At 42.7% G+C, this 23,791-nt stretch overlaps 1 protein-coding gene across 4 annotated transcripts in view; it reads left to right on the forward strand.

The window, feature by feature from the left end:
- TEAD1 (TEA domain transcription factor 1) overlaps positions 1–23,791 on the forward strand; it is a 154,986-nt gene that overhangs the window by 101,611 nt on the left and 29,584 nt on the right. Inside the window, exons 3-9 of one of the 4 annotated variants that reach the window (XM_027714863.2) lie at positions 9,089–9,153; positions 11,940–12,002; positions 12,091–12,153; positions 20,308–20,319; positions 21,511–21,645; positions 21,840–21,886; positions 22,729–22,790. In XM_027714863.2, coding sequence (XP_027570664.1) covers positions 9,089–9,153; positions 11,940–12,002; positions 12,091–12,153; positions 20,308–20,319; positions 21,511–21,645; positions 21,840–21,886; positions 22,729–22,790 — 447 coding nt within the window. The remainder of the gene's footprint in view (positions 1–9,088; positions 9,154–11,939; positions 12,003–12,090; positions 12,154–20,307; positions 20,320–21,510; positions 21,646–21,839; positions 21,887–22,728; positions 22,791–23,791) is intronic. The other 3 variants (XM_027714851.2, XM_027714846.2, XM_027714856.2) reach the window with 3 other exon arrangements.

A 23,791-nucleotide genomic window follows, 5' to 3' on the forward strand; every position in this document is an offset into this window, starting at 1 on the left:
CAATTTAATGTAATTTTTTGGTCTTTTTGATCATCTCTCTCTGAACTCAGACCACTTTTTTGGGGGCATATGCAGCTTAGAAACATATGAGCATTAAGGTATACATAGAGTTTATGGTGGTTAGAACATTGTGGTTGTGTAATGCTTTAATAATAAACATGGGGAGAAAAGGATACTGTTGTGATAGTTAAAGTGTATTTCTTAAAGAATAAACAATAGAAAGCAAACCAGCATCCAGAATTTCTCCTCTGCAAATAGGCATTACTTAAACAATTGTAATTCCTTCAAAAATGAACTTCATTTTGCCTAAGAGAACGAACAAAACTGAAGCCACCTACTGAGAAATTCTATTTTGCTAATTTTTATCTATTCTAATGCAAATATTGGTTTTAATCCCCTTAACTCATCCATCATGCATGACAGGTCAGCCAGCCCATTGTCTGTGTATTTGAAGGATTCCTGTCCAAATCAGACTTTCTGTCAGTAGCATTGGGCAAGAGTCTGCTCCCTTCTAAACCGCTCATGTCACTGAAAAATTACGACTACCTTGGAAAACAACACGGAATTTGCGTGGAATTCGCACGGGGTCTTCGCAGATAGGTTACTAAGAGTTCCTATCATAGCAGGGGAAAAAAACCAGAATGTCAGATTAAGGGCATCTAGGTTTTTGTATAATCTACTAAACATCTGTAGCTGATCCAGAGAGATGGCAAAGGTCAAGTTTGGGGATTTTTTTTTCCTGTGGGGTTTTCTTTGTATATTCTGAAGCCTAAAAATCACTGCTTGTTTTGAAATGTGTTTTTGGTTGCAGTAAAGTACAATTTTTAGTAAGTAGAAAATAATTACTAGGGGCAAAAAAAAATCCATGTATTTTTGTAACATTTAAATTTTAATTAAATGAGGCTTAGAGTAAATTGTAAAACCTTCTTTTGTTGAGACAACCAACACTGACAAAATATTAATTAATGAATATTCAGAGAGCTCTCTGGATCACTCCTCTCTTTTTGAAATATGTTCTGTCTGTGTTTTTAAAAACTCAGAAGAAGGAAATTAATAAACATTGCTTATGTGGAATATTTCCCAGTATGAAGACCTGCCAAACAGAATCCAATGCATTGCATTAATGTCAATGAAGACTTTTGAACCAGATGTGTCTACGGGTCCTTTTCATTGTTTTCTCTAAAACTGAAGCTGGGATAAAACCCAAAAGGTTAAGACTCGACATGAGGAGAATATCTTTCTGTGCTACTATTAGGTCATTTCCCTTTTGCTGTGTAAATTAAATTGTGGTCTTGCTTCAATCTGGGATCATTTTATTGTTGTTGGTTTTAATACAATACACAGAAAGTTCTTTTCTTTGGAAGTATCATCATGATATAACTTCAATGAGTCACTGTAATTGTTTGCTCATTAGCATCTGAAGGGATTATATCAGTTATTTTGTTTCTGGGATCCTTTCTTTTCCCTCTCCTCTCAGGCAACCCAGTTATGGTATACTTTGCAAGCAGTTAATTTGTGCGTAATAATATTTTAAGTGGCTTATTGTAATTTTGTGTGTGTGTGTGTGTGTGCAAACGCTGGGGCAGCCCTTAAAGCCCATTTTAGGAACCCTGCAGTCTTTGTCTCCTCGCAGTCCTGCCCTTGCACGGCCACTTCTGTGCGTGATCCCTACCTAAATGCAGAGACAGGCCCTTGGCTCCCAAAGGGCTCAGTGCAGCAACAAGCTCCAACAACTCTAAGGCACTGGGTGAATTTTTTTGCCCCCACCCTGTTCCCGGGGACTGTGGGACCTGCCTGTGTCCTTGGATGTGGGTGAGCTGTGTGGCCCCAGTCCTCCGACAGGTGCCCATGCAGAGGGATGGAGATCCTGTGCTTGATGCAGATTTGAGGCTGGTTATTTTCTCTACAAAGCAAATGAAAAACAGCTCCCGTTCTCTCCCACAGGACCAGCAAAGAAATCTCCTGCCTTATATTCCCATTATCTAAGGCTGCCTAAACTGAGTGTTCCCACAGATTGGCAGATTCGGGCCAGGAAGTAGTAAATTCCTTAGATAGGGTCTCCCCCCTTTACTTTAAGCATTACACATACTGCTGCTTAAAGAGGGGAAAAACAAAAAGGAAAAAAAAAAGTGAAGGGGGATCAAGGGAGTGTTTGCATTGGCTCACTGGGCAATTAAAAATACATAAGTGAAAGAATTGCCATGAACTTGCCTGAAGGGCCATAATAAACAGCATCCTGCATAACCAGTACATAAAGCGTGCTCTATGGTTTTGAGTGAAATGACTGTGTTTGTTTTGTTGGTTGTTTTTTTTTTTTCTTTCAGAATTGTAACAGTTGGAATACAAATAGGCTTACGTTTCTGTAATTGTGGTAAACATATTTTAAAAATCGCTGTCTGATCAACTGTAAATATTACCAGTTCAGAGGTTAAACGCTGTTGTTGAAGTCACTCAGGGAAATCCAGCAGAAGTGTAAATATGGCAGAAAAAGCTAAACAATATGGCAAAGGAATATTTGCTGACTTAAGAGTGCAGGATCAACACCAATATTTTTCCAGTGATGCTAAACCTCTTGTAACTGCTAAATTGGATTTGTAGTTGAATGAAGTATCAGCTGCTGTTGGACAAGCCCATAAAGGCCGGACGGCTGGCCTTTTGTAGGCAGGGCTTAAAGGACGATTGATATGTTTTAGCACTTTTGGGATTATTGTGATTAGGAGGAAGCTGTTCTGAATGATAGAGAAAAGGATGTAAAAAACACAGTCCACAGCTGGTAAGCAGCATGTGTTTGCTATAAGGAGAGGTCATGACTAGTTGATCCTGCTGGTTCGGGCATTGATTGGCAGTCAAGAAAACTTGATATTATGAATCAGACCCTTCTTTTTCCTTCCCCTCCTTTTTTTTTCCTTTTAAAGAAATGATGCTTCCGTTGTGTTAAGTCAAAGTATTACAAAATCTGGAACACACTGGTTGCAAGCTAAATGTTCAGAGACACAGCTGCAAATCTGAAGTTGTTAAAATATCATCTAGAAATTAGTATTCAACCCGTATCTGTGAGAACAGTAAATAGGAGTTACAGAATAAGCTCTGGTCTTTCTGTGTTTGCCTTTTTCATATGTGTTAGCCTTTTAAGGCTTTTAAAACCCTCTTTGCCATCCAGTAGAAAATTTATGCTAAGTATGAGGAAATTTCAAGTCTACTGAACTTGTTGACTATTATGTGCCTGGTATATCTAAGATATTTATCCAGGAATAATATGCGTACAAAATATTTTACTAGCCAGAAAACATTTTTTTATAATTTTATTTCTATTAACCACTTGCCTCAGAAGACATGTAAGTTATTTCATCTTATCTCTGCTACCCACTTGGAAACATAGTGCTTCTTTTTTTTTCTCTTTTTGTTTTCTTTTTTTTTGTTGTTTTTTTCCTGTGAGCAGCCATCCGAAAGCTCGCAAATGCACATTTAAATAGTTGTATCTCTGACTCTTTTTAGTGGGGCTGTACCTCTTTCAAAATTTGAGTTTAGCATACCACACAGGAAAGAACACAAGCTTGCCAACTCCCGCTGAGCGTTTTTTCAAGCCTGTGAAAAGAATGAATTATTCAGCAGTAAGCATGCTTACAGCTGGCCATTTGGGAGCTTTGATGTGCGAATCAGGCGGTTGCATGAATGCCCTTATTGTCATGTTATGTGTACACAGTGTGTGAATTATTGAAAATAGTGAGGCCTGAGCCTCATCTGGTAGAGATTACAGTGCAGGCATGCTGGGTGAAGGTCTGTAATTGAAAATCCCCAGATGCTGTTTATTTGGCCTCTGTCACGTGGCCCCTTCTGCAGAAAGCTTGGCTGAACAAAATGCTGCCCGCCTGGGAAGCGGCGCCCAGCCCCCTCCCGGCCCCGCGCCCAGCCCCAGTGTGCCCGCGACTTAAACACCTGCCCATAATATTTTTAAAAGCTTAAATTAGATTTGCCCATAACGTTTAAATAGAGGATGCCTTACTTAGGGGTTTAAACTGCTTAGCCAGTTGTTGACTTGCAGAGCTCTTTTATCTACAAGAGGCTTTTTGTTAGCCAATTTAGCTATAAGGCGTCTTCGGAAAGCGGCACCGGCGAATTTTAGGCGAGATCTCCCAAAGCCGGATATTCTGCCGGCAGAACGGAACAGAAGAGTGCTGGGGTTGAGCACCGTGACTTTGTGGAGGCTTTTCCTCCAAAGGCTGTGAGCTCCACCACCCAAGGGCCCTGTGCCCACCTTCTGATGAGGAAAATGTTCAAACCAGCACATCCCTGCTGGCGGTGTCCATGCACAGACACCCACGGCCTGGGGTGGGATCTGGATCCAGCTTGTGCTCAGCAGACAAAGATCTAGGTGGTGCTCCCAGCACTCACAAGCCTGCTCCCTCATCCAGCAGAATTCCCGCTAGCTCTCCAAATCTGGCCCAGAGGCACATGTGCCGCACTTAACGATCACCAGGCCCTTGTAGCATCTCCAAGCAGAAGTGACCAGAAGTGGAGTTTACCAAAACTAGCTGGAAAAAGATTTGCTATGGTGAAAACATGGCCATGAGAATGATCTGGGAGATGAAATGGCTGTGCAGGTCTTTGCGGTCAGGATGTGAAATACTTGTTTTGAGCCACAGTCTTGTAGAATTTGGAGAAATTCATAGCACACACCATTATGTGGAAAGAACGGGCTTTTCTGCTTGGCCATTGCTTCAATTATTTTGCTGAGTATGAAAACTTTTTTTGAAATTAGCTGTTCATTTTCAAGTCGCTAACCGGCTTTATTTCCCGCACTTGCCTATTTTTATCACATTCGGATGGTGCCTATTACTGGGAGCTGGGAGGGCGGAGGTTTAATTTGTGTCATTAATGTTCTAAATAAAGACGCCCGCCCGCCACGCGGCTGCACGGGGACGTGATGCAGCGTCTTCACTGCCCTGCTGCTGGCGGGGACTGCGTTTGAGCAGTGATGCCTGTGGCCCAGCAAAAGGGACGTGGTGTGGCTGGGGGCACGTCCCCAGCTTGTGTAGGTCTTGGTAGAGCTGCCTGTGGTGGTCTGGTGGCTCCTGTGCAGAGGTGGTAGTGCCATTTTTGGCCCATGAAGGGGTTGCCAGTTACGACTTCCTCAGTCAGGGTTGATTTTCACCTTTGTGGGCCTTGCTCGTGCTGGGTAAGTGGGAACCCTCATGAAGACCTTAGTGGGGGCTGATGCTTGGCTGCTTTAGGCTGTTCTTGAAAATAAAATGAGTAGAGGAGGCTCCCTGCACAAGGGCCCTCTGTTAGAGCAACAACTGCCTCCCCCGGGGAGAGGCGGGTGGGAGCCTCCCCACTTTGCAGCTGCTTCTACTTATTTTGAACAAGAAGAGCAGAAATGTCAGCCCTCCGTGCTGCCTGAGAGGTGTCTGGGATTAGCACCCCCTCCCCTGTTTAGGGTGATGGCACTCAGGGAGGGGGCAGCAGTTAGGGAAGGTGGAGGGAGCTTGTGTCCCACTGCTTGGCAGGAGCAGGGCTGCCCGGGGGACTGGGCTGTTCCCCCAGAGGGGCTGCAGTGAGGCGCCGGCTCTCCACAAAACAGGTTTTTAGCATCTGCACTGTTTTCTAGCTGAACTCCCTTTTTACTCCATGCCATGATTAAAAAAGATGTTCTGTTGTGTAAAATGCCTCTCCCTCAGCATCGGTCCAGGGAGAATTACAGTTTGCAATTGCACTGACAGTGCAGAAGGATATGACAGATAAAGCCTGAATTAAAAGGGGAAAAAGCAAACCCCAGGAAGCAGCTTATGTAAAATATTTGTTGTGGTCCTCTCCTGATCTTTTCAAGATCCTTGGAAAAGATTCCTGTGCTGTGAAGATGTTTTATCTGACCAGGCACCTCCCCATGCCTCTCCCTGATACCTGAACCAAAACATTCAAAGTAGGAGACTGTCACAGCAAATGACAAGAAGAAGAAGATGAACATTTACAGTTCATAAACCTGACCTCTTCTCTTCTGCCAGGCAATTTCCCTGATATATATGACAAGGAGAGAGCGGGAGAGTGTGTATGGAAAGTGTTTCCCCAGCTGAGATCTTCTTAGAGAGAACAGATCTACTTATTAATGGTTTATTTATTTATTAATTTTTCACCCTAAGGTTTCTAATGGCCAGTTAAAGAAGTTCCTTGAGCCTCCTTTTGTTTCAGTCTCTTCTCATTCCCAAGAACAGGAAAGGATGCTTTTAGGATTATTAAGTCTTTCTTTCTTTAAAGTCCTGTTTGGGCTTTAGTTGATCTGGAGATAAGATCATTTCTGTTAGTGACTGTCAGGACTGGTAAAGAAGAACTCCAGTGTTTGGTGGATAACATTAAGGTTGTAAACTTTTAGTTGGGGGCATCTATCTTGCACGTGTCAGGCAGTGCTTATGTTTGTATTTATGGCTTTTGGTAGTCCAAAAAAGAATTTATGTCTTTTCAGATCATTGTGGCTGGGCGGAAGGTGTTCAGTGGCCACTTTTTGTGCTTCCTTGTAGAGTTCCTCCTCCCTGCAACTTAAAGCAACTTAAAGCAACTTATTCCACCCTGTTGACTTTTCTGGAGGTAGGCTCTGGCTAGCCTTCACCTTAAGGGAAGTGATCACTTGGCTAAACTACAATCTTGTTTGTCACACCCCTGCTGAGCTAGATAGTGGCCAGAGTATCCCCTCTCCCAACCTTGATTCATGCCAAAGCACTTTAGAGATGGACAGGGGCTCAGAGAGAGTACTTGACTGGTATTTTGGATAGTACAGTCTAGACTTTCAGTGCTTCAGTTTTTTTATGAAGCTGCTTTTCCTGTCAAAGGGCTGCCTGGGAACCTGAGCTTTCCTTTAACAGTAAATTTTGAAGTCTCTTGGCTGGGAAGAAAACTGTGAAACCTCAGCTGTGGCCGGGGGCTGCACGGGGCTGCCTTAAGGGGCAAGGGGTGGGTGGAGTGACCTGTGCTGTGCCCATGTGTTTGAAATGTCTTCAGCACAGTTGGAGGGACAAGAGATGGCAACGCATCCTTTACACCTTGTCATTGACCTTATAGAGTCACCAGCTGCTGATAAGGACAACCTGACAACAAAAACCACCCTGGGTATTAATGTATGCACGTACTTGAACATGTGCAAAGCAGGTACTTTCTGAAGGGGGGGCACTCCCCAGCTAAATCAAAATGTGCATTTAGAAATACGAAAATGTTCATACCACCTGTCACAGTGGTGATTGCAGGAATGTGGTGATCTCTGAATCTCACCGGGTCGGAGAGGGCTCTTTCAGGATATTGTCTGAATTATGAGAAAGAACATGAGACTAGAGAGATACAGAGGATGAATATTCCCTGGTTTCACCCCATGAACACAAAGGCACTTGTTTGCTGCAGATGGCAAGTATCTTGTGAGCACAAGAGGCTGCAGAACTTCTGTTCAGCGTAAAGACAAGGTCTTTGCATGAAATCAGGTAACTAGCTGCTCCTCTGTTTGCATACGGAAATCCCTCATTTGTGTGCAGAAATGTTGCTGGTTTGTGTAACTGTTTGCTCACGCAAAATTTACATCTTGAAGTTTGTCCTGAAGAGACCTGCTGAAGAGTTACAAACCTCACATCCCCGTTACAGTGGCACGTTGTGGGAAACGTGGCACACAGTCCAGACTAAAACAAAATAGGAATCAGAGAAAACACAGCTCTACTCTGAAACATGTTGATATTTCATGTTCTAATACCCATTTAGCAAACATGGAGGAGACAGGAACGATGAGACATTTGATACAAGGGTTGTAAAATAAGGCTCAAAGGGGGAGACAGAAGGAAAGAGAAAACCAAAGTTTTTTAGCTTGACTAAACATGTTCAGTCTTTTAGTCAATCAAATGCCCTTCAGATATAGGCAGGCTACTTCAAAACTTCCCCATCTCTCCCCCACAGCATCAAACTGGAAGAGGTTGAAGCTCTGGCTGACAATAATCTTCTGCATTCCCCAGTTACGTACTCATCCACTTTAAAATAACTTGGTGGGTGATAAGTTATTTTCTTAACCTCCCCATTTTCAGCTTGCTGCTAAATCAGTTTTCTCATTTTCTACGCACGAGCTACTTATCCCCTGTGCTGAATGCAAATAGCTCTGTAACTTAGGACTTGTTGAACAAGTATATTTAAGTTATTACAGCTCATGGAGAAGTAACATAATATGCAGTGAAAATAAACAGGGCGCTACATAAAACTTGTGTTATCTTCCATGTCAGCAATATTTAGGAAGGAAGTTATTTGGAAAGAAAATGTTAGTTTGCATTAGGTAGCATAATGTGTGACTGAAGAAGAGTCAAACAGTTGTTTTAGAGACTTGGAAATACTTTACATTTCCAAGGGAAATAGAGCCCTGAATAACAAACCACGGTGTTGATTGACCCCGCTGCCACAAGAACTTCGCAGGGCCACCAGTCTTGTGTGTGGAGTTAAGGGTGTGATTGATAACCTGCTGAACTGGGACAGTGGTTTCCGTCACTGGAGGAGGCAGAGTGCTTCCTGGCAGGAAGGGCAGATTCTGCTGTCCTCCTCGCAGAAATAAGACATGGAGAAAGGCTGTATCATCTGGGTGATTGGTTCTTTGGCTTGGGTGGCACACGACCCTCTCAAGAGCAGCTGCTCCTCCCAACAGGGGTCCAGGTGGGCCAGGGGGGCAAACACCACCCAGAGCAGTTGGAAGCAAAACCAGAGGGGCCCAGACCCCTCTGTGTCAGCCCCCAGCATGGGAGGTTCTCCAGTGAGAGATCATCCTGTGCTCCACTGCTGGCCAAAAAGGTGCCTCTCTGCCTGCAAACAGCTGCAGGACTTCGGTGGGGAAACACTGAACTCATAACCCTCTGTACAGTTCCTGTGGCACTTACAATGCTTGTCAAAGAGATGGAAGAGAAATACTGTTTAACAATGAGAAATACTGATAAATTGTTTGCAAAGGAAAAATGGAGTGTGTGTAAAAAAAAAAAACATTAACCTCATCTGCACGCAGGTCATATGTTAAAATGTGTTATTTTGATGGTATTTATGGATGTGATGCTGCTTGTCCCTTATCATGAATTTTTCTTTGTTTCAGGTAGGAATGAATTGATAGCCAGATACATCAAACTTAGAACAGGGAAGACACGGACCAGGAAGCAGGTAAAATAACCCAGTGGGGAAGTATGCATGTCAGTGAATGACAAAACATGGCATTTTTGGCTGCAGTGGCTGTCTGTGCTTCAGCTCTGATGAGATGATGTATTGACTTCACTGTTCAGATTAAATACATGCTGTTTAGAGAATATTTAAAACTCTGGGGTTGTGCATCATCATTTCAGGGGTGGTTTGAGGACGAATTTTTTATTAGTCTATGTGTACATGAACCTGTTATTCCCCTGTATTTGGGGAAAAAAAATTCAGAAGTTGAAGCAAAAGCATAAAGCATTATGCCTTATTTCTCTATAATATAGTATAACTACAGAATATAATGATTATTTTTAGATGGTGAATAATGGAACTTCTTAAAAGTAAAGAGAATTTGCTAATATAATAGAAATCATGATTCTTGGATATGAGAGGTAAATAAATAAAAACGATCTAGCAGAACTGATCGTAATCATGCTGTCAGCTCATGGCCAGTTAGTTGCCAGAGAATGAAAAAATAATAAAAAAAGTCCCCAAAGAGCCTTCAGGCTCCTGGTCTGTGACCACGGTAAGATTTCATTCATCAAAGAGACGGAATAAACCTCAAACCAGTTTTAAAATTTTTTTCAGACGATTATCAGAAAACCATTAATTCACCTCATGTGACTAAATCCCTTAATTCATAATATTCCTGGCGATCAGCAGCCTCGCAGAAGGCACACGCTCCATGTAGTTTATGCACTGGTTACTAAACCCTTGCGCTGTCTAAAAACGCCTCACAAATTGCGGAGTCTCCTCGCTTCCTCTAACGCCAGGTGCAAGATTCCACCTCTCACCAACATGTGTGACAAAGGGGATGGCAGGGGCTTGCACACCTGCATGATGTACCTGTTCTGTAGTGCAGGGAAAGGTGACTCTGAGTCAGCAGACTCTGCTGCCAGCACTCGGACTTAAGGCACTTTGGGTGCTGGTTTGCCCTGAGCGGTGTCCCTTGTCAGTTAGGAAGAAAAACACGTGTACGAGGGATGAAAAAAAGACACGAGAAAGGAGAGAAACTGCAGCATGTGGAAAAGGAACAAACCAAAGATTGGCAAAGAAATCTGAAAGAAAAGGACGAGTCCCAAGCTCTGCCTGCCATGCCCGTGCAAGCTCCAAAAGTTGGGGGTTGTGCTGGGATCGTAAAGTTGCATCAGCAGTCAAAATGCAGACCTTGGAGCTAGATCCTTGGCCAGCATGTGCCGAGAAACCAGGGGGGTTGTGATGGCTTACATGTGGTGATGTCTGCCTCCATACTTGTACCTCCCTCTATAGGGATCCATAAATCACTTTAGACTGACTGTTTAGAAAAGTTTTTTTGTCATTACTTTGGAGTTTTAACTGAGCAATTAAATGTTACGATTGTGCTTCTTGTATAACCTTTAACATCGCTAATACTCCACTGAAAGCAAAACAAATGGACATGTGTGAAAACTTGGTCTATGTGCTGGACTACAAAATTGCTTAGTAAGCAGCAGTATAACTCTGAATTACTGCAAGCTGGTTCCTGAGCTGCTTCTCAAAGAAGTCTCTGAAGGTGGCCTTCAGGGACTGTGGGCATTGATCCACTACTATCCTCTTCCCTACCAAAATACAGGCTTTTTGATACTATTGTCATGGAACAGTCTTAAAGAGGGAGGAAAGCATTGTTTCTCCTTTTTTTTGCTTTGTTCTTTCCCAGACAGGAATTGTAACTAACTTAGGAAAAATGAGCACCACCTGATATGGTATGTCCTGGGTCAAACAAGAATAAGAGATTTCCCTTTAGTGTTTTTTACTGTCACTGCAGGTTTTAAACCTTCACACAGAAGGCCATAGGATGCTGAGCACTACTGAGTGATGCTGGGCCCTCACTCGTTAAACCCTCATCAGCAACAGCATGAATTTCAGTATGTCCCTGGGTAAACAGGAATGTGAATTTTTGTTCCCAGACCCTACAGTGCACAGACAACAACTTCTGTACAATAACTGGTCTAGTGTGGGTCTGGGTTTACACAAATTTCTGAACAAAATGTGATGACCACGGTCCAAACCTGGGCATCACTCAAGCTGATGTCAAGTTACTGGTCCCCACTTACATGGGTGTATGTGGGCAGACTTGATGCTGAGATTACAGAGGAAGCCAGCATGCGTTCAGGGACCTGTGTTGTGCCAGTATTTTATTGTTTGTGCCAGAATTTAAAGCATTTCAGTGGAGTCAAAATGCAGCCCGAGTCTTCTCATTGGAGCTGCAGAGCACAATAAATAATGGATAAAGTTTTCTTGGTGCCAAGTAGTGTCTCAAGCCTAGTGGCAAATGGTCAGAGCGGGCATCTGCATCCACAGCAGATGGGGTAGAAATCCTGTGGGCTCCCCGTGCGAGAGCGCCGGGCCTGGGCATGGATGGGATCGGTACCAAAGCACATGGGCTGCGTCCAGCTGTGAACTGTGTCTTCTATCTTGTAGCTGAATGCACAACCTGGTGGGTTACATGTTTTTTTTTTCTTTCTTTCTTTCTTTCTTTTTTTTTTTTTCCTTAATCAAGTCACTGCAGTGATGACCTGTATTGTTAAGCCTCAGTGCTACGAGCTTGGTATCTGGCTGGGAATGTGGTATCTTTAACAGCAGAGCTTACTGAAGATGCAAATAACTTCCTCCCCTCAGAAAAGTTTCTTTTTTTTTTTTTTTTTAAGATTAAAAAATAGACATTTAAAATTTGATTTGCTTTTTGTTTTTCTTTTGTTTGTTGTTTTTTTTTTCCCCCCCTATAAACCTGAACAATGTAGGTGTCTAGTCACATACAGGTCTTAGCAAGAAAGAAAGTTCGAGAAATTCAAGCCGCCATTAAGGTACGTTTGGCTTGCCCAGTTGTAGGGGGCTTTTCATCTCCATGGTTACAGGCTTTTCCTTTGTTTCCTCCCTTCCCCTACCCTGCAGGTGTCTAGTCACATTCAGGTTCTTGCCAGAAGGAAATCTCGTGATTTTCATTCCAAGCTGAAGGTATGCGCTTTTCTGCTTTTGGGCTTGTGGTTGCTATGCCTGTCCCTTCCTCCTCCCCGCGGTGATGGGCGAGCGCTGGGGCTGCTGTGCCTGTAACCTCCTTTTCCTGCATGTGGGAGCTGTCTGCGTCTCTTTGTGTTTAATCTCCGGTTTCTGCACTAGCATCCACATTAAAAACGTTGTTTTAACACTGTCCAAATGCAAAGTGAACTACTCTTTGTAACAGCTCAGCACCTAAACCTGATTTTTTAACCCATTAGTCCATTTTTTATTTCACTTTTTAACAACTGAGTGGTTAGAAGTGTGTTTAAATGCACAGGGGTTTTACGCAGTTGTGTAGATGCTTTTTCTTTTTTTTTTGTTTTTTTTTTTTTTTTCTTTTTTCAGAGGGGTAATTGGGGTTGTTGTTTTCCATTCCCAAATGTTTTTTGTGCTTCTGAAATGCTATCAAGAATTCTTAAAACAGATCATTTATTCCAAGTGCCAGAGAGCACAGCTTATCTAGATTGCTCTAACTGTATGGTGTTTCTAGAGTACAATCTAGTATCACCTCCAGTTACCCACTATTTACAAGATTCCCTGAAATATAATGTTTTTGAAGTAAATTATTGACATTTAGTCTTTGGAGAGCCTCAGTCAGAGTCCTGTTCAGGGAATATTAAGTATGTTTGCTTAATCTGACATGATGAATTGTACATGTCCCTATTTCCCATGCTTTCAGTAAAATATATTCTAAGGCTAAAAAGAAACTCTTGGAAATGTTTAATAGGGGTTTCTTGAATTGCTTGTTTTTTCAAGTTTTCCAACAGAGATCTTTGAGACCTGTTTTGTTTTCACACTATTTAAAAGTGGAAGAGGGGGTTTTACAGTTTTTGCCGTTGATTTTTTTCTTCTTTTTTTTTTTTTTTAATAAAAAGCGAAGGAACTTGTAAATCTTTTACTTCCCTTTTTTTTTTTTCCTTTTTTTTTTCTTTCTTTCTGTGGGTTCAGTTTTTTTTTTTTCCCCCCTCCTTCGCCCGGATGAGAACAAATCACGTTTTTGTTCTAGCTGAAAAGCAAAATGTTTCAGAAAGTAATTTCACAGCCCTGAGCGGTGAGCACTGCAGATGCTTACCCCCATCCTTGAACTGCAGCGTGTAAATAACAGCCTGGCTTTGTAACAGGCCTCCTTGACAGAAGCACTGGGTTTTTCGTCCGCAGTGGGCAGCATGCTGGCAAGCTTGTCTGGCTGTTGGTGGCTGGCTTTTTAGCTGCACTGGCTGAGCAGTTGGGGTTCGTAAAGAACAAACTAAGACAACTTAAACGTACTGCTTTTTAACCGAGGGTGCAATAATACAGAGATATGTAGCATTTTAAGCCTCAAATTGTCAAGCCTTGATGCCTAAAATTAAGTACGTTAAATAGGTGGCCTTGCTTTCAGAGGTGCCAAGCACCAGCAGCTCTTGGAGTTTTAGAGGACTGGTGAGAGCTGCAAAAATCAGGAAGCCCGCTTAGGTGCCAAATACAGGCCTAGGAGCCGAACACAAATATTGGATTTACTGCTCTAAAATATTTCCCTTTCTGAAAGACCAAAATAGCTTAAAATATGAAGACACTTATAAAGCAAAAAACATTTTTAAGTACTGCACCTGCTGTCTAATTTTTATCGAAGCTTTCCAAAGAAGAAAGAATTAACCAAACCCTAAGAATATTTGAGACCCCTATCTTAGATGACATTTGCAGTAAATAGAGATCTGGAGGGAATTTTCGTTTTAAGGAGTTGCCTGAAGAAGGAAAGATCTGTTTGGACAACAAAGTATTTTGTAAGGTCTCCAGACCTTGCTGCCCTTTCTCACCTGTCCATGGGCTGCAGCTCCCCCAGTGTTGAGTAGAAAGTGGGGGAGCTGCCATTTTACTGCTAGGAACTGATGGCTTCAGGAAGATTCCCTGCCTCCATGCCCCGACACTCTGCAGGGACATTTGCTTCAACTCTCTGCGGCACCATGGTGGGGACAGAGTGCACACCGGTGACAGAGGTTTGCTGGCCCCTGGCCTTGCTGTCCTCCTGCATCACTGATGGCAAAAACTACCCCAGCCCTTCCCCAGCAGGTCTTGCTGGCTGATGGGTCCAGGCTGCTTGTCCTACCCCTGCTCCCAGGATTAGCTCCCTCAGGAACCCTGACACAGCCTTGGTTACTCCTCCAGAGCCCCAAGCCTGAGGGGTGCTCAGGAAGGGTGAAGGAACCAGGCTCTCCACACCTCCCTCATCTTTTCCTTGCCATTCTTGGTCCCAGCGAAGAAGGAGCCATGGCATGACACTTGCCCCCTTGCACAGATCCCTTCTGGAGAAGGGGCAGCCTCCCACAGAGCTTTTCCTCCCCACATGGAAGAGATGAAAGTTGCATGTAAGAAGGTGCCATAAGGGAGCTGCCTTATGAAGAAGAGAGCTCTTGCTCTTCCTCCTGGGGAGCTCCAGTTACTCCCTGCAAGTGGTAGAAGCTGCTGGTTTTGAACCTGAGGTGGAACCTTGCTCCTCCAGATATTTTGTTAGTGCTACCGCCCGTTTTTCATATTGTTCCTGTATTGAACCGCCTGCATGGTCCAGTGTCACACAGAATCATGGACTGGCTGGGATCAGAAAGAGCCTCTGGAGATCATTTAGTCCAACCGCTCCTGCTAAAGCAGTTTCACATAGAGCAGGTTGCAGAGGACTTTGAAAACTGCCTGAGAAGGACATCACTGATGCAAAAGGAAGACAGGTGAATGAACACATTGCAGCACCTCTGAGTGCCGACTGTTTCAACAAGGACCATTTTGGCAGCAGCCTGGGCTGCCCCATCAACCTTTTCAGGAAGATAATGGGCTCTTGCTCTCATGCAGCAGATGCTGCCCACATTTCCTGGTGAAGGAGTGACCAAGAGGAAGACAGAAAGTGCTCCTTTTTACACAAGTGACTTTTTACATGAGCATGTACAGGACAAAGGGAATGGGTTCAAATTGAGAGTAGGTTTAGATTAGATATTAGGAAAAAATTCTTTCCTGTGAGGGTGGTGAGGCACTGGAACAGATTGCCCAGAGAAGCTGTGGCTGCCCCATCCCTGGAGGTGTTCAAGGCCAGGCTGGATGGGGCTCTGAGCAACCTGGTCTAATGGACCTGGTCCCAGCCCACAGCATAGGGGTTAGGACTAGATGATCTTTAAGGTCCCTTCCAACCCAAACCACTCTATGATTCTATGCTTCCTACCCAGGCCAACTCACCCTTTTAACAATGAGCTGGCACTTGCAATTACTCTGTAAAATCTGTGATCAGTGGTATCCAGGGTAGTAGTTACTACTTAAAAGAGCCCTCACGTGCATCTGATGTCAATTTTCTTTTAAGATGTGGCCGATCTGATCTGTCCCACTAACCTGGGCCTCTTAGTCCCGTTGTTCCTGGCCTCTTAGCTTGATGAAGGGTAAATACAAATAACCCTCATTCCCCAGGTGCCAGCTGAGTTTATTTTATACCAAGAGATCTTACTGTCTTACCTTGGTCTGAAACCTGCTCATGGCGAGGAGAGGATTTGGACAACTCTTCTTGTGTTTATCTTCTGCAAAAATCCAAAGGGATGGAAGGATTTCGGAGCTATCCACACCTATGGCATTGGACAGACTCTTGCTGAAACTTACCTAATAGGTTGAAATCTCACCTGCTTGCCATAAAGTCTGCTTGGTCCAGCAGAGTCCCTTGTCTTTGATGAGAAGTGCCTGCAGTTGCTGTGGATGGATGGATCCTTATCCTGCAAGAGAGCAAAGTTGTGCCCATGAATGCTATTGCTGCGTTTCAAGACCACCAGAAAAGAATGTCCCCTCAGCCCTTCCAGGGATGTCATATATTTTAATTTTTTTTTACAGCTGGAAAATACTTCTATTTTAGAGATTTTAATCTTAATTTACTGAGGTTATTAAAATCTTCCTGAAGTTAAGAGAAATTTAATCTCATGAAAACGGGAAGAGAGGCTGAGATAAAGTTGTCCTTGGAGGCAGATCTGAAAGGCGGCTCCTCTTCATGGCATTTCCTCTCACGCAGAGACTGGAGGAGGCAAAGCAGAATTTTTGCACTCTAATGCTGTATTTCCCTGTCAAATACACCAGTCCATAGTGTTAGGTTGCAGCATTTCCCACTTTTGCACTGACAGGGAGCCAAAGTCATCTCTGCCCATTCGGGAGAAAGGATGGATTGGACATTGTACATAAACAGAGAGTAAAGGTGTTCACAGCAGGATATACATCTATCTTAGGCTTTCATATCAGATTTTTTTTTCATAGTGCAAGATTAATTAGACAGAAACAAAAAGAGACATTAAAATGCCTACAGTTCACATGTATTACATGTTTAAAAATCCATTATTCTACATCCTGCATTGAGGGATAAAAAGAAAAATATTGTTGTCAATTATAAAATGCTAAAGATAGCTCTATACTTTTTAAATGAACAATGATAAAAGCCTTGAAAAATTCCCTTTGATGTGAATGGAGTCTTCAGCATTTTGAAATACAATAAGATGGATTAATTGCTACTCATTAGGCAGCAAGTTGGGACAGCTTTGAATGCGCATTCTCTTCTTGGCATTAGCTATTGCCTGGCTGAAATAGCCAGCTTTTGTATTTACTCCTGTCTTCTCTAATAATAAGCAAATTGGAGATCAGGGCTAGAAACACTGAAGTGCTCTCTATCTTTTGTCCAGAACAATTGTATATTGTCATGATTTGTTTATCTTTTTTGAGCTACAGCTAATTATTGCAAAGGTTATTTGAATCAATACGAGATCCGAGCAGAAATAACATCTGCAAAATTGCTTATTAGGAATCTATTTTATGTTAGTGTTACTGTAACATCCATTTTGTGAGCAAATTGTTGTTTCTTCTCTTATGTCTTTTTTTTTTCTTTACATGAAAAGTTTTGTATTTTACATATGGGTACAGGTTTTAGGGCTTCTTGATTTAATACTGTTCTATTGTGCTTACTTTTCCTCATACTGTCTTAGATTTTTTTTTCTCCCATGGTATTCAAAGCCCCATTTATCATGCTAGGATAACAGGTTTTATTTCTTGCTCTAGAACTTGTTTGAACTGATTGATTGAATTATTCTTCTGTTTATGTTGGATTAAAAGAAAGTCAAGCACAAATCCTTTTGTGCTTGTCATGTAGAACTCTTGTTTCATGTGGGGCTTTTACAGATATTAAGAATTATAATTGGATGATACTGGGGAATTATTGTTATCTAATTTAACTATGTTTTTTGCATTCCAAAACTAATCAGTGAAAAGTAAACCTTAAGGGCCTGATTCATTAAAAGTTATAGTCTCCTTGCATTAGATTCTTAGAGCTTACATCTTTCAAAAACAAAGTGTGTGCAACTGCAGCCAGAAGCGATTGGCTAAAACAAGAGGCAGACCTTGATCTCTATTACAGAGATGATATTTTAGGGATTTAGTGCTACTAGAACAGTTTTCCACTGATTATAGTCTAAATCCACCTTGGAACATTCATTACTAATTATTTAGCACAGTACAGGAGAAGACTTTTATAAGGGGAAGGGAAGGCAGGAGTCTGGGTGTGCAGCCTGTTGCTTTCTGTGTCATTCCTGGGCAGCAGCAATCCCATCTACCTCATAAATTACGTAGGGTCAAACCAGGTCAGGGCCAGATGGGACCTATCCAAGGAATACCTTAAGCTCCAGCAGTATTTAATGATTTAATAGGAGATACTGTCCCCCCAAGCCTCTGCTGAACTTCAGCACGGGACTGCAGCACACTGGGCCAAACTTTTATTTTACTGCATCAGTTTAAACCTCATTAACCTGAAAGAATTTCTTCCAGCTTTACACAGCAGCACAAGTGAGAGCAAACCCAAACCCCTTCTGTCTTGGACAAGATAGGAAATCAAAATCTTAACTATTTGCAGTCATTAAAAATCTCAGAACGTTCCTGTTTAGAGTAGGGGTGTTAACCCATTTGTCCTGGCCAAATTCCAACCTGGGTAATTACTGTAATCTGCCTGTTTAAATTACCCCTGCCATTTTAATTGGATATATTACTTCTCTTGCTGCCTAAACTGTGATGTAATACCACTGTGTGTTATTAATCAGTTACCAAGTTTCATCCCAGAAGCGGCCGCCGTGCAGTGATAGGTAGAAAGACTCATTCCCTCCTGGTTACAAGTGCTCTCCATTGCAGCATAAAAAACCCCAACATATACTTGTTTTTAAGTGGCAGACAAGCTAATATTGCAATCTAAATAAGCAGCTTTAAAATGTGGTTGTCTCATTTGTTTCTGAAGACTATGAAGCCTGCCCAGTTACATAAGCATGGTCCATCACCTTGCAGCTCTCCAAAATGTAGCTGAAGGTGCTCTTTTGCCAAGGGAAGTTGGGATCTCTTATTTATTTGTATCTGACTTCGATTTCTTTCATGTTTGAATGTGAAGTTACAGTTACTTTGAGAAAAACTGATCTTCCAACTGTGCAGAGATTCCTAAACCTACAAAAGATGAAACTCCCCATTGATGTTTGTTGGCCTGAGTCCATGTCCCGTGGAGCTGGCAGATTTGTCACCAGTGGGAAACTTTGTAGGAGTTGTTGAAACTCCTCAAAACTGGCCCAATTGCAAGGACTGTATTTCTGAGCTGTCATTCCAAATGTTTTTTTCTTTCTCTCCATCCTCCTGATAATGCAATCGATCAAAAGAGGATGAAATGAATGGCCACCACAAAATGCAGAACATTCTAGGGTGAAAACCAGCAACTGGCAAAAAGGAACACACATCCCATTTCACGTCATGAAAGAAAAAACCTCCCAGGAATGGACTTTTCTATCCCTTACAAAACTTTTACTTTCAAATGCTTCTTTAGTTTAGACCCATCCAATAGTAAGGCCATTTTAGCAGCAGAAGAGCATGAGTCTGGGAACTTGGCAGGAGCACAGGCACTGGCTGCACCTTCGTGTGATGGCACTGGCACAGCTGATGGCAGGGCAGGAGGCAGTGCAGGAGAGGAACCTGTAGTGCCCACAGCACTTCTGGAAAATAACAAGGTAGTCACGAAAGCAGGGCTCACGCAGTTTTGGAAGTTACTAGGACCCAGAGACACACACAAGGTATCCATCCCCTGTACATTTGGTTTTGTTGTGATTCAACAGGCTGTGTGTGAGACTTACATGGTTGGGCATTTCCAAGCCAGCTCCCCTTACAAAAAAAGGGGAGAAATGGATCAGGGAAGTCTGGTGGAGCTAGATCTCCAAATTGCTTAAGGACATCTCATTTTCATGATGGAGGGTCCGTCCTTACTGTACAAGAAGGTAGAGGGGTCTGGAGAGCTGCATGAATCTCAGGACACTGCCGCCTCTTGACACTCACCAAAGCATTTTTTTAGCCCAGTGGCCTGCAGACATCCAAAGGCAGCCAATAAAACATGCCATGCACAGACCTCCTGTTCATACCCTCCCACCCTGAGGCAGGCAGAGGCGAGTGCCAGTAGCTGACAGAACCAGGGCTGACTTCCAGCCCTTAACCAGCAAGTTGGTTGTGGTTGTATATGGGAAAGCTACAAGTTGGAGAGATGGCCGAGCTTTGTCCATATGTCAGTGACGGGAGAGAAGCTGCCCTGAGCTCTGGGGAGGGGATCCCAAGGCTCAGACCGGTCGGAAGGCGGTGCCTGGGAGTGCAGTGCTGGCACAGGAGGCAGCGCAGGTGAGCCCGCGGGTGTCAGAGCTTCTCAGGCATCCGAGGGCTGCCCTTCAGGCTCACATCCTTCGAGGTGCAGAGGGAATGATGTTGGAGCAGCCACTGCCCTGCTCCACCTGCTGCTCTCCTGGGCTGTGTCCCACAGGGGCTCCTCACACAGCTCAGGGAAACACACACACTCAGCAACAATCCCCCTCATTCAGCACCCGCAGCTTCCTCACAGGGAGCTGTGGGTTATTTCTCCTCAGTGTTTTGCTGTTATTTTCTTAATCCTTTTTCCCCCCCACCTTTTAATGAATCAGTCCCTAGGTGAAAATAATGCATTTGTTTAAAGCTGATATTTAATATTGAGCAAACTGCTCTTCCTTTGTCTCTTACTATTTTGTTCATATTTTGCTAAGAATCTGCTATTCTACACAAGCATTTTAATAAACTGTTTGTTGTTGTATCCAGGTAACAAGCATGGTAAGTATTTTGACTAAACCAAGTATTATGTACCTTAGCTGTGCTTGGCAGAATTTTTGGCTAGCTTTTCCTGTACTTTCAGCCTGTGCTGTTTCTGAAGGAGCTATTCAAAGGAAGAAACTGCTCACCTATAGTACTACTACATACAAGCTTTAGAGGGAGCATATGTGCAAAGTCATATATCATACATAAAAGCATGCATCTCTTGCCAGCATGCTTGCTACTTTGCTTGTAAAATAAAACCAGAAAAAAAAAAATCCTTGCCTAATATTGCTTGTGTTCCTTCATTTTAAGTCACATACCTAAATATTAGTACTTATTAATACAGTACTTTTGAGTGAGGAACCCCACTTTACCAGATAGTAACAGTCTGTTGTTTACTTGTTTTGCCTGACCTAAGATATGCCCTTGGTTAACTCTGTTGCACTAAGAGGCTTTCCCTTTCTATTCTGTGATCATACATGATTGGCAGTGACTAGGACTCCAAGCGCTGCTCTAACACAAGTAACAACTCATCTTTTCCTAAACTCATTCCTGTGTGCTTGAAAACAGCAGGAATTTTATAGCTGATAGTTTTCTTTGGGAACACTGTACAATCAGTAAAATACCGCAACTGAAAATTTAAAATGTTACTTACATGTTTGTGATCTAAATTTTAAGCTAGCTGTCGAAAAACCGAATCCAAAATGTCTCTATACCTGTGAGCATGAAGGAAAATCTGTCACTGTTTGCGAGTCAGTCGCAGTTCCGTGCTCTCATTTTACAGTGTGATACGAAAGGCAAACTTCTCTTAGATCAAAATGATAGAGCTCAAATCTCAGTGCTCCCTGTCCTGCAGGCAGAGCTGAGCCTTAGCAGCGCGCCCTGTTTAGTCGAACCTGATTTAAAATCAGGAGAATTTGCCCAGTTAAACAAGTGGGCAGTAGTTTGCTCTCCAAGAGCTTCCTGTATGTTGGCAGAGCAAACTGTGAGAATTCAGGTCTACCATGCATGTCTGAGAGGAGGTTTTGCCTTGAGGTAGTTTGAGTGTTAGCCTCCGTGCTGTATTTTTTTTTTTTCCTGCATGGTTTGCTATTTTTGCATTTTCTGTGTGGCTTTTTAAGTTTTTAGTTATGTGCTTGTAGCTGCAGTTATTTAACATCATTTGTTGTGCCAAATGTTTTAAGACTCCATGTAATTGTCATATTAAAGGATCAGACAGCAAAGGACAAAGCACTCCAGCACATGGCAGCAATGTCATCAGCTCAGATAGTCTCAGCTACTGCTATTCACAACAAGCTGGGCCTGCCAGGAATTCCCCGTCCTACATTTCCTGGGGCACCTGGGGTAAGTTGTTAGCCGAGTCCCAAAAAAATCCCTGTGTTCTCTAATAATGTTCAGTAGACAACTAAGGCGGAATGAATGGATTAATGCTTTCACTTATGTTTGCAAAAGGAATCATGCTTGTTCAAAAATATCCAAAACATATTTCTATCAAAGAGAACAACTGTGGGTCTGTTTGTTTGTTTTTCCTCTTTCAGTTTTGGCCGGGCATGATTCAAACGGGGCAGCCTGGATCCTCACAAGAGTAAGTCTGAAAATTAAAATATGCTTCTTTATGCAGTGCGAGGCTGGCTTGTGCACTTTGCCAGAAGATATCAGGAAAGCGAGAACTTGCAAATTTTTTCCAAAAAGGAGGCAAAGATAGTTGTAGGAAAAGAAAGAATCTTTACAGTGATGCGAACTCACATTCAGAAAATTGTAAGATGGGCACCCTCCTTTTTCTCCTGTTGCACCGTGAGATGCAATGATAATGCCAGGGAAGCAGCTAGTAACGTTTTTTCTCTGTGAATATGTTTCCAGTACAAATCCATCCACTTTTAAACATGTCAGCAGTGCTGGAGGCAAGGGGGACCTATTTTCCTGCACGAGGCCCATTAGTGGGGTTTCAGCACTGTGGTAGCAACAGCACCATATGGAGGAGGAGGCCTTGTCCCCTCTGGCCAGTGTTACGTTTTCTGCCCTGCCGTGGTCTCTGGAGCAATGTTTTCCAGCCTTACTTTTCAGCTTCTGCTCACCTCATTCCACTAAGGTCCCTGAGAGTGTTTGTGCCCCTGTAGTTCAGTGTCCTCTGGATTTACTGGGAGTCAAAGCAGTCACCATCCATGGCTACTGTGACACTTGTGGAGGACGGGTCAGGTTTCCTGCTGCGTGACTCAGTGCAGATGAGCCCCTCACTTTAAGGTGTAATCCTCATTCCACCCCCTCTCTATTATCTCTTTGCTGTATGTCTGTTAAATATGCTATGCAAGGAAGAGAGATGTTTGTGGGTAAAGGTCATTACCCACTTATGTTGTTACACTATGTGACTCTGCTGGAATTTACTGTGGATGGCATGGTGTATGATTTCTGTGTAACTCTTTATTCCAGTGTAAAGCCATTCGTTCAGCAGGCCTATCCTATACAGCCATCAGTCACAGCTCCCATTTCAGGTAATCCTTCCATTTATCCTCTCCCTTAAAAATACTTGAATTTTGTACTGAATGCGATGTGTTAATTTCTGACGCGGGCAGGGCCACTACTTCTGATCTCACATTCCCTCTAGCCAAACCAAACACCAATCCCAGTGTCCTATTATCTGATTATGTCTTAGAGAAAATCATTGAGTTTAATTTTTTTTAGGTAGGAAGCACTAATACACGTGCAAGGAGTTGTGATACATGATAGCCAGTCAGCATTCCGTGCTGTAGGAATTATTGTAAAAAATTAGTAATAGGATGCATGTTTCTTTTTTAATGGCTATTTGACAAGAATACACCTTAGTTTATTTTAAACTGAGCCTAAAAACCCTTCCAAAGTCATATATGTTTAGCCTTAAGTATAAAACACCTCTATGTATCTGCTTGTTTATAACTCTTGCCCTCCTGAAGGTCCTGCTTTGCCTCCTACCACTTTAAAAAGTACCTAATGTTTAGTCTGACTTCTGTTGCTCCAATCGATCAAGCCCTTCCCATGGCTACTTCTCTGCTCCTTTTCCCAAGTCGGTTTCATGTCTAATTTCAGGAAATATCATTATTTCTTTGCAGATGATACCTCATTTTACATCTCCCTTGCCAAATGTCACCATCTTTCTGTCTCTGTGCTGCAGTTTTTTGACTCTTACCCAGTTTTTTATGATTTTCTAACGTGCTATTTAATGCTTAAAACTACGGGTATCTTTCTGCATTCATGATTATGTCCTTTTTCCTGATATTCCTAATTTATAACATTATTTTCTAAGGCAATGTATGGTCTTCTTGTATTCTTTAATGTTTTCTCTGAGAATAGGATTATTAGTATTTCCAAATCAGTCAAAACTGGTGCATGAGTTTTTGCTTCATTAGAATCCTGTTCATGTCTAACTAGTCCAATTCATAATTCCCTGTTTTGTACAAGCCTCTCACCTTCACTGCCTAAATTTGAGGGTTGGGATCAGGTACCACACTCCCATTAT

The sequence above is a fragment of the Pipra filicauda genome, unplaced genomic scaffold (assembly GCF_003945595.2).
Source record: "Pipra filicauda isolate LSUMZ 115617 unplaced genomic scaffold, ASM394559v2 scaffold470_size491443_pilon, whole genome shotgun sequence".
NCBI classification, from domain to species: Eukaryota; Metazoa; Chordata; class Aves; order Passeriformes; family Pipridae; genus Pipra; species Pipra filicauda.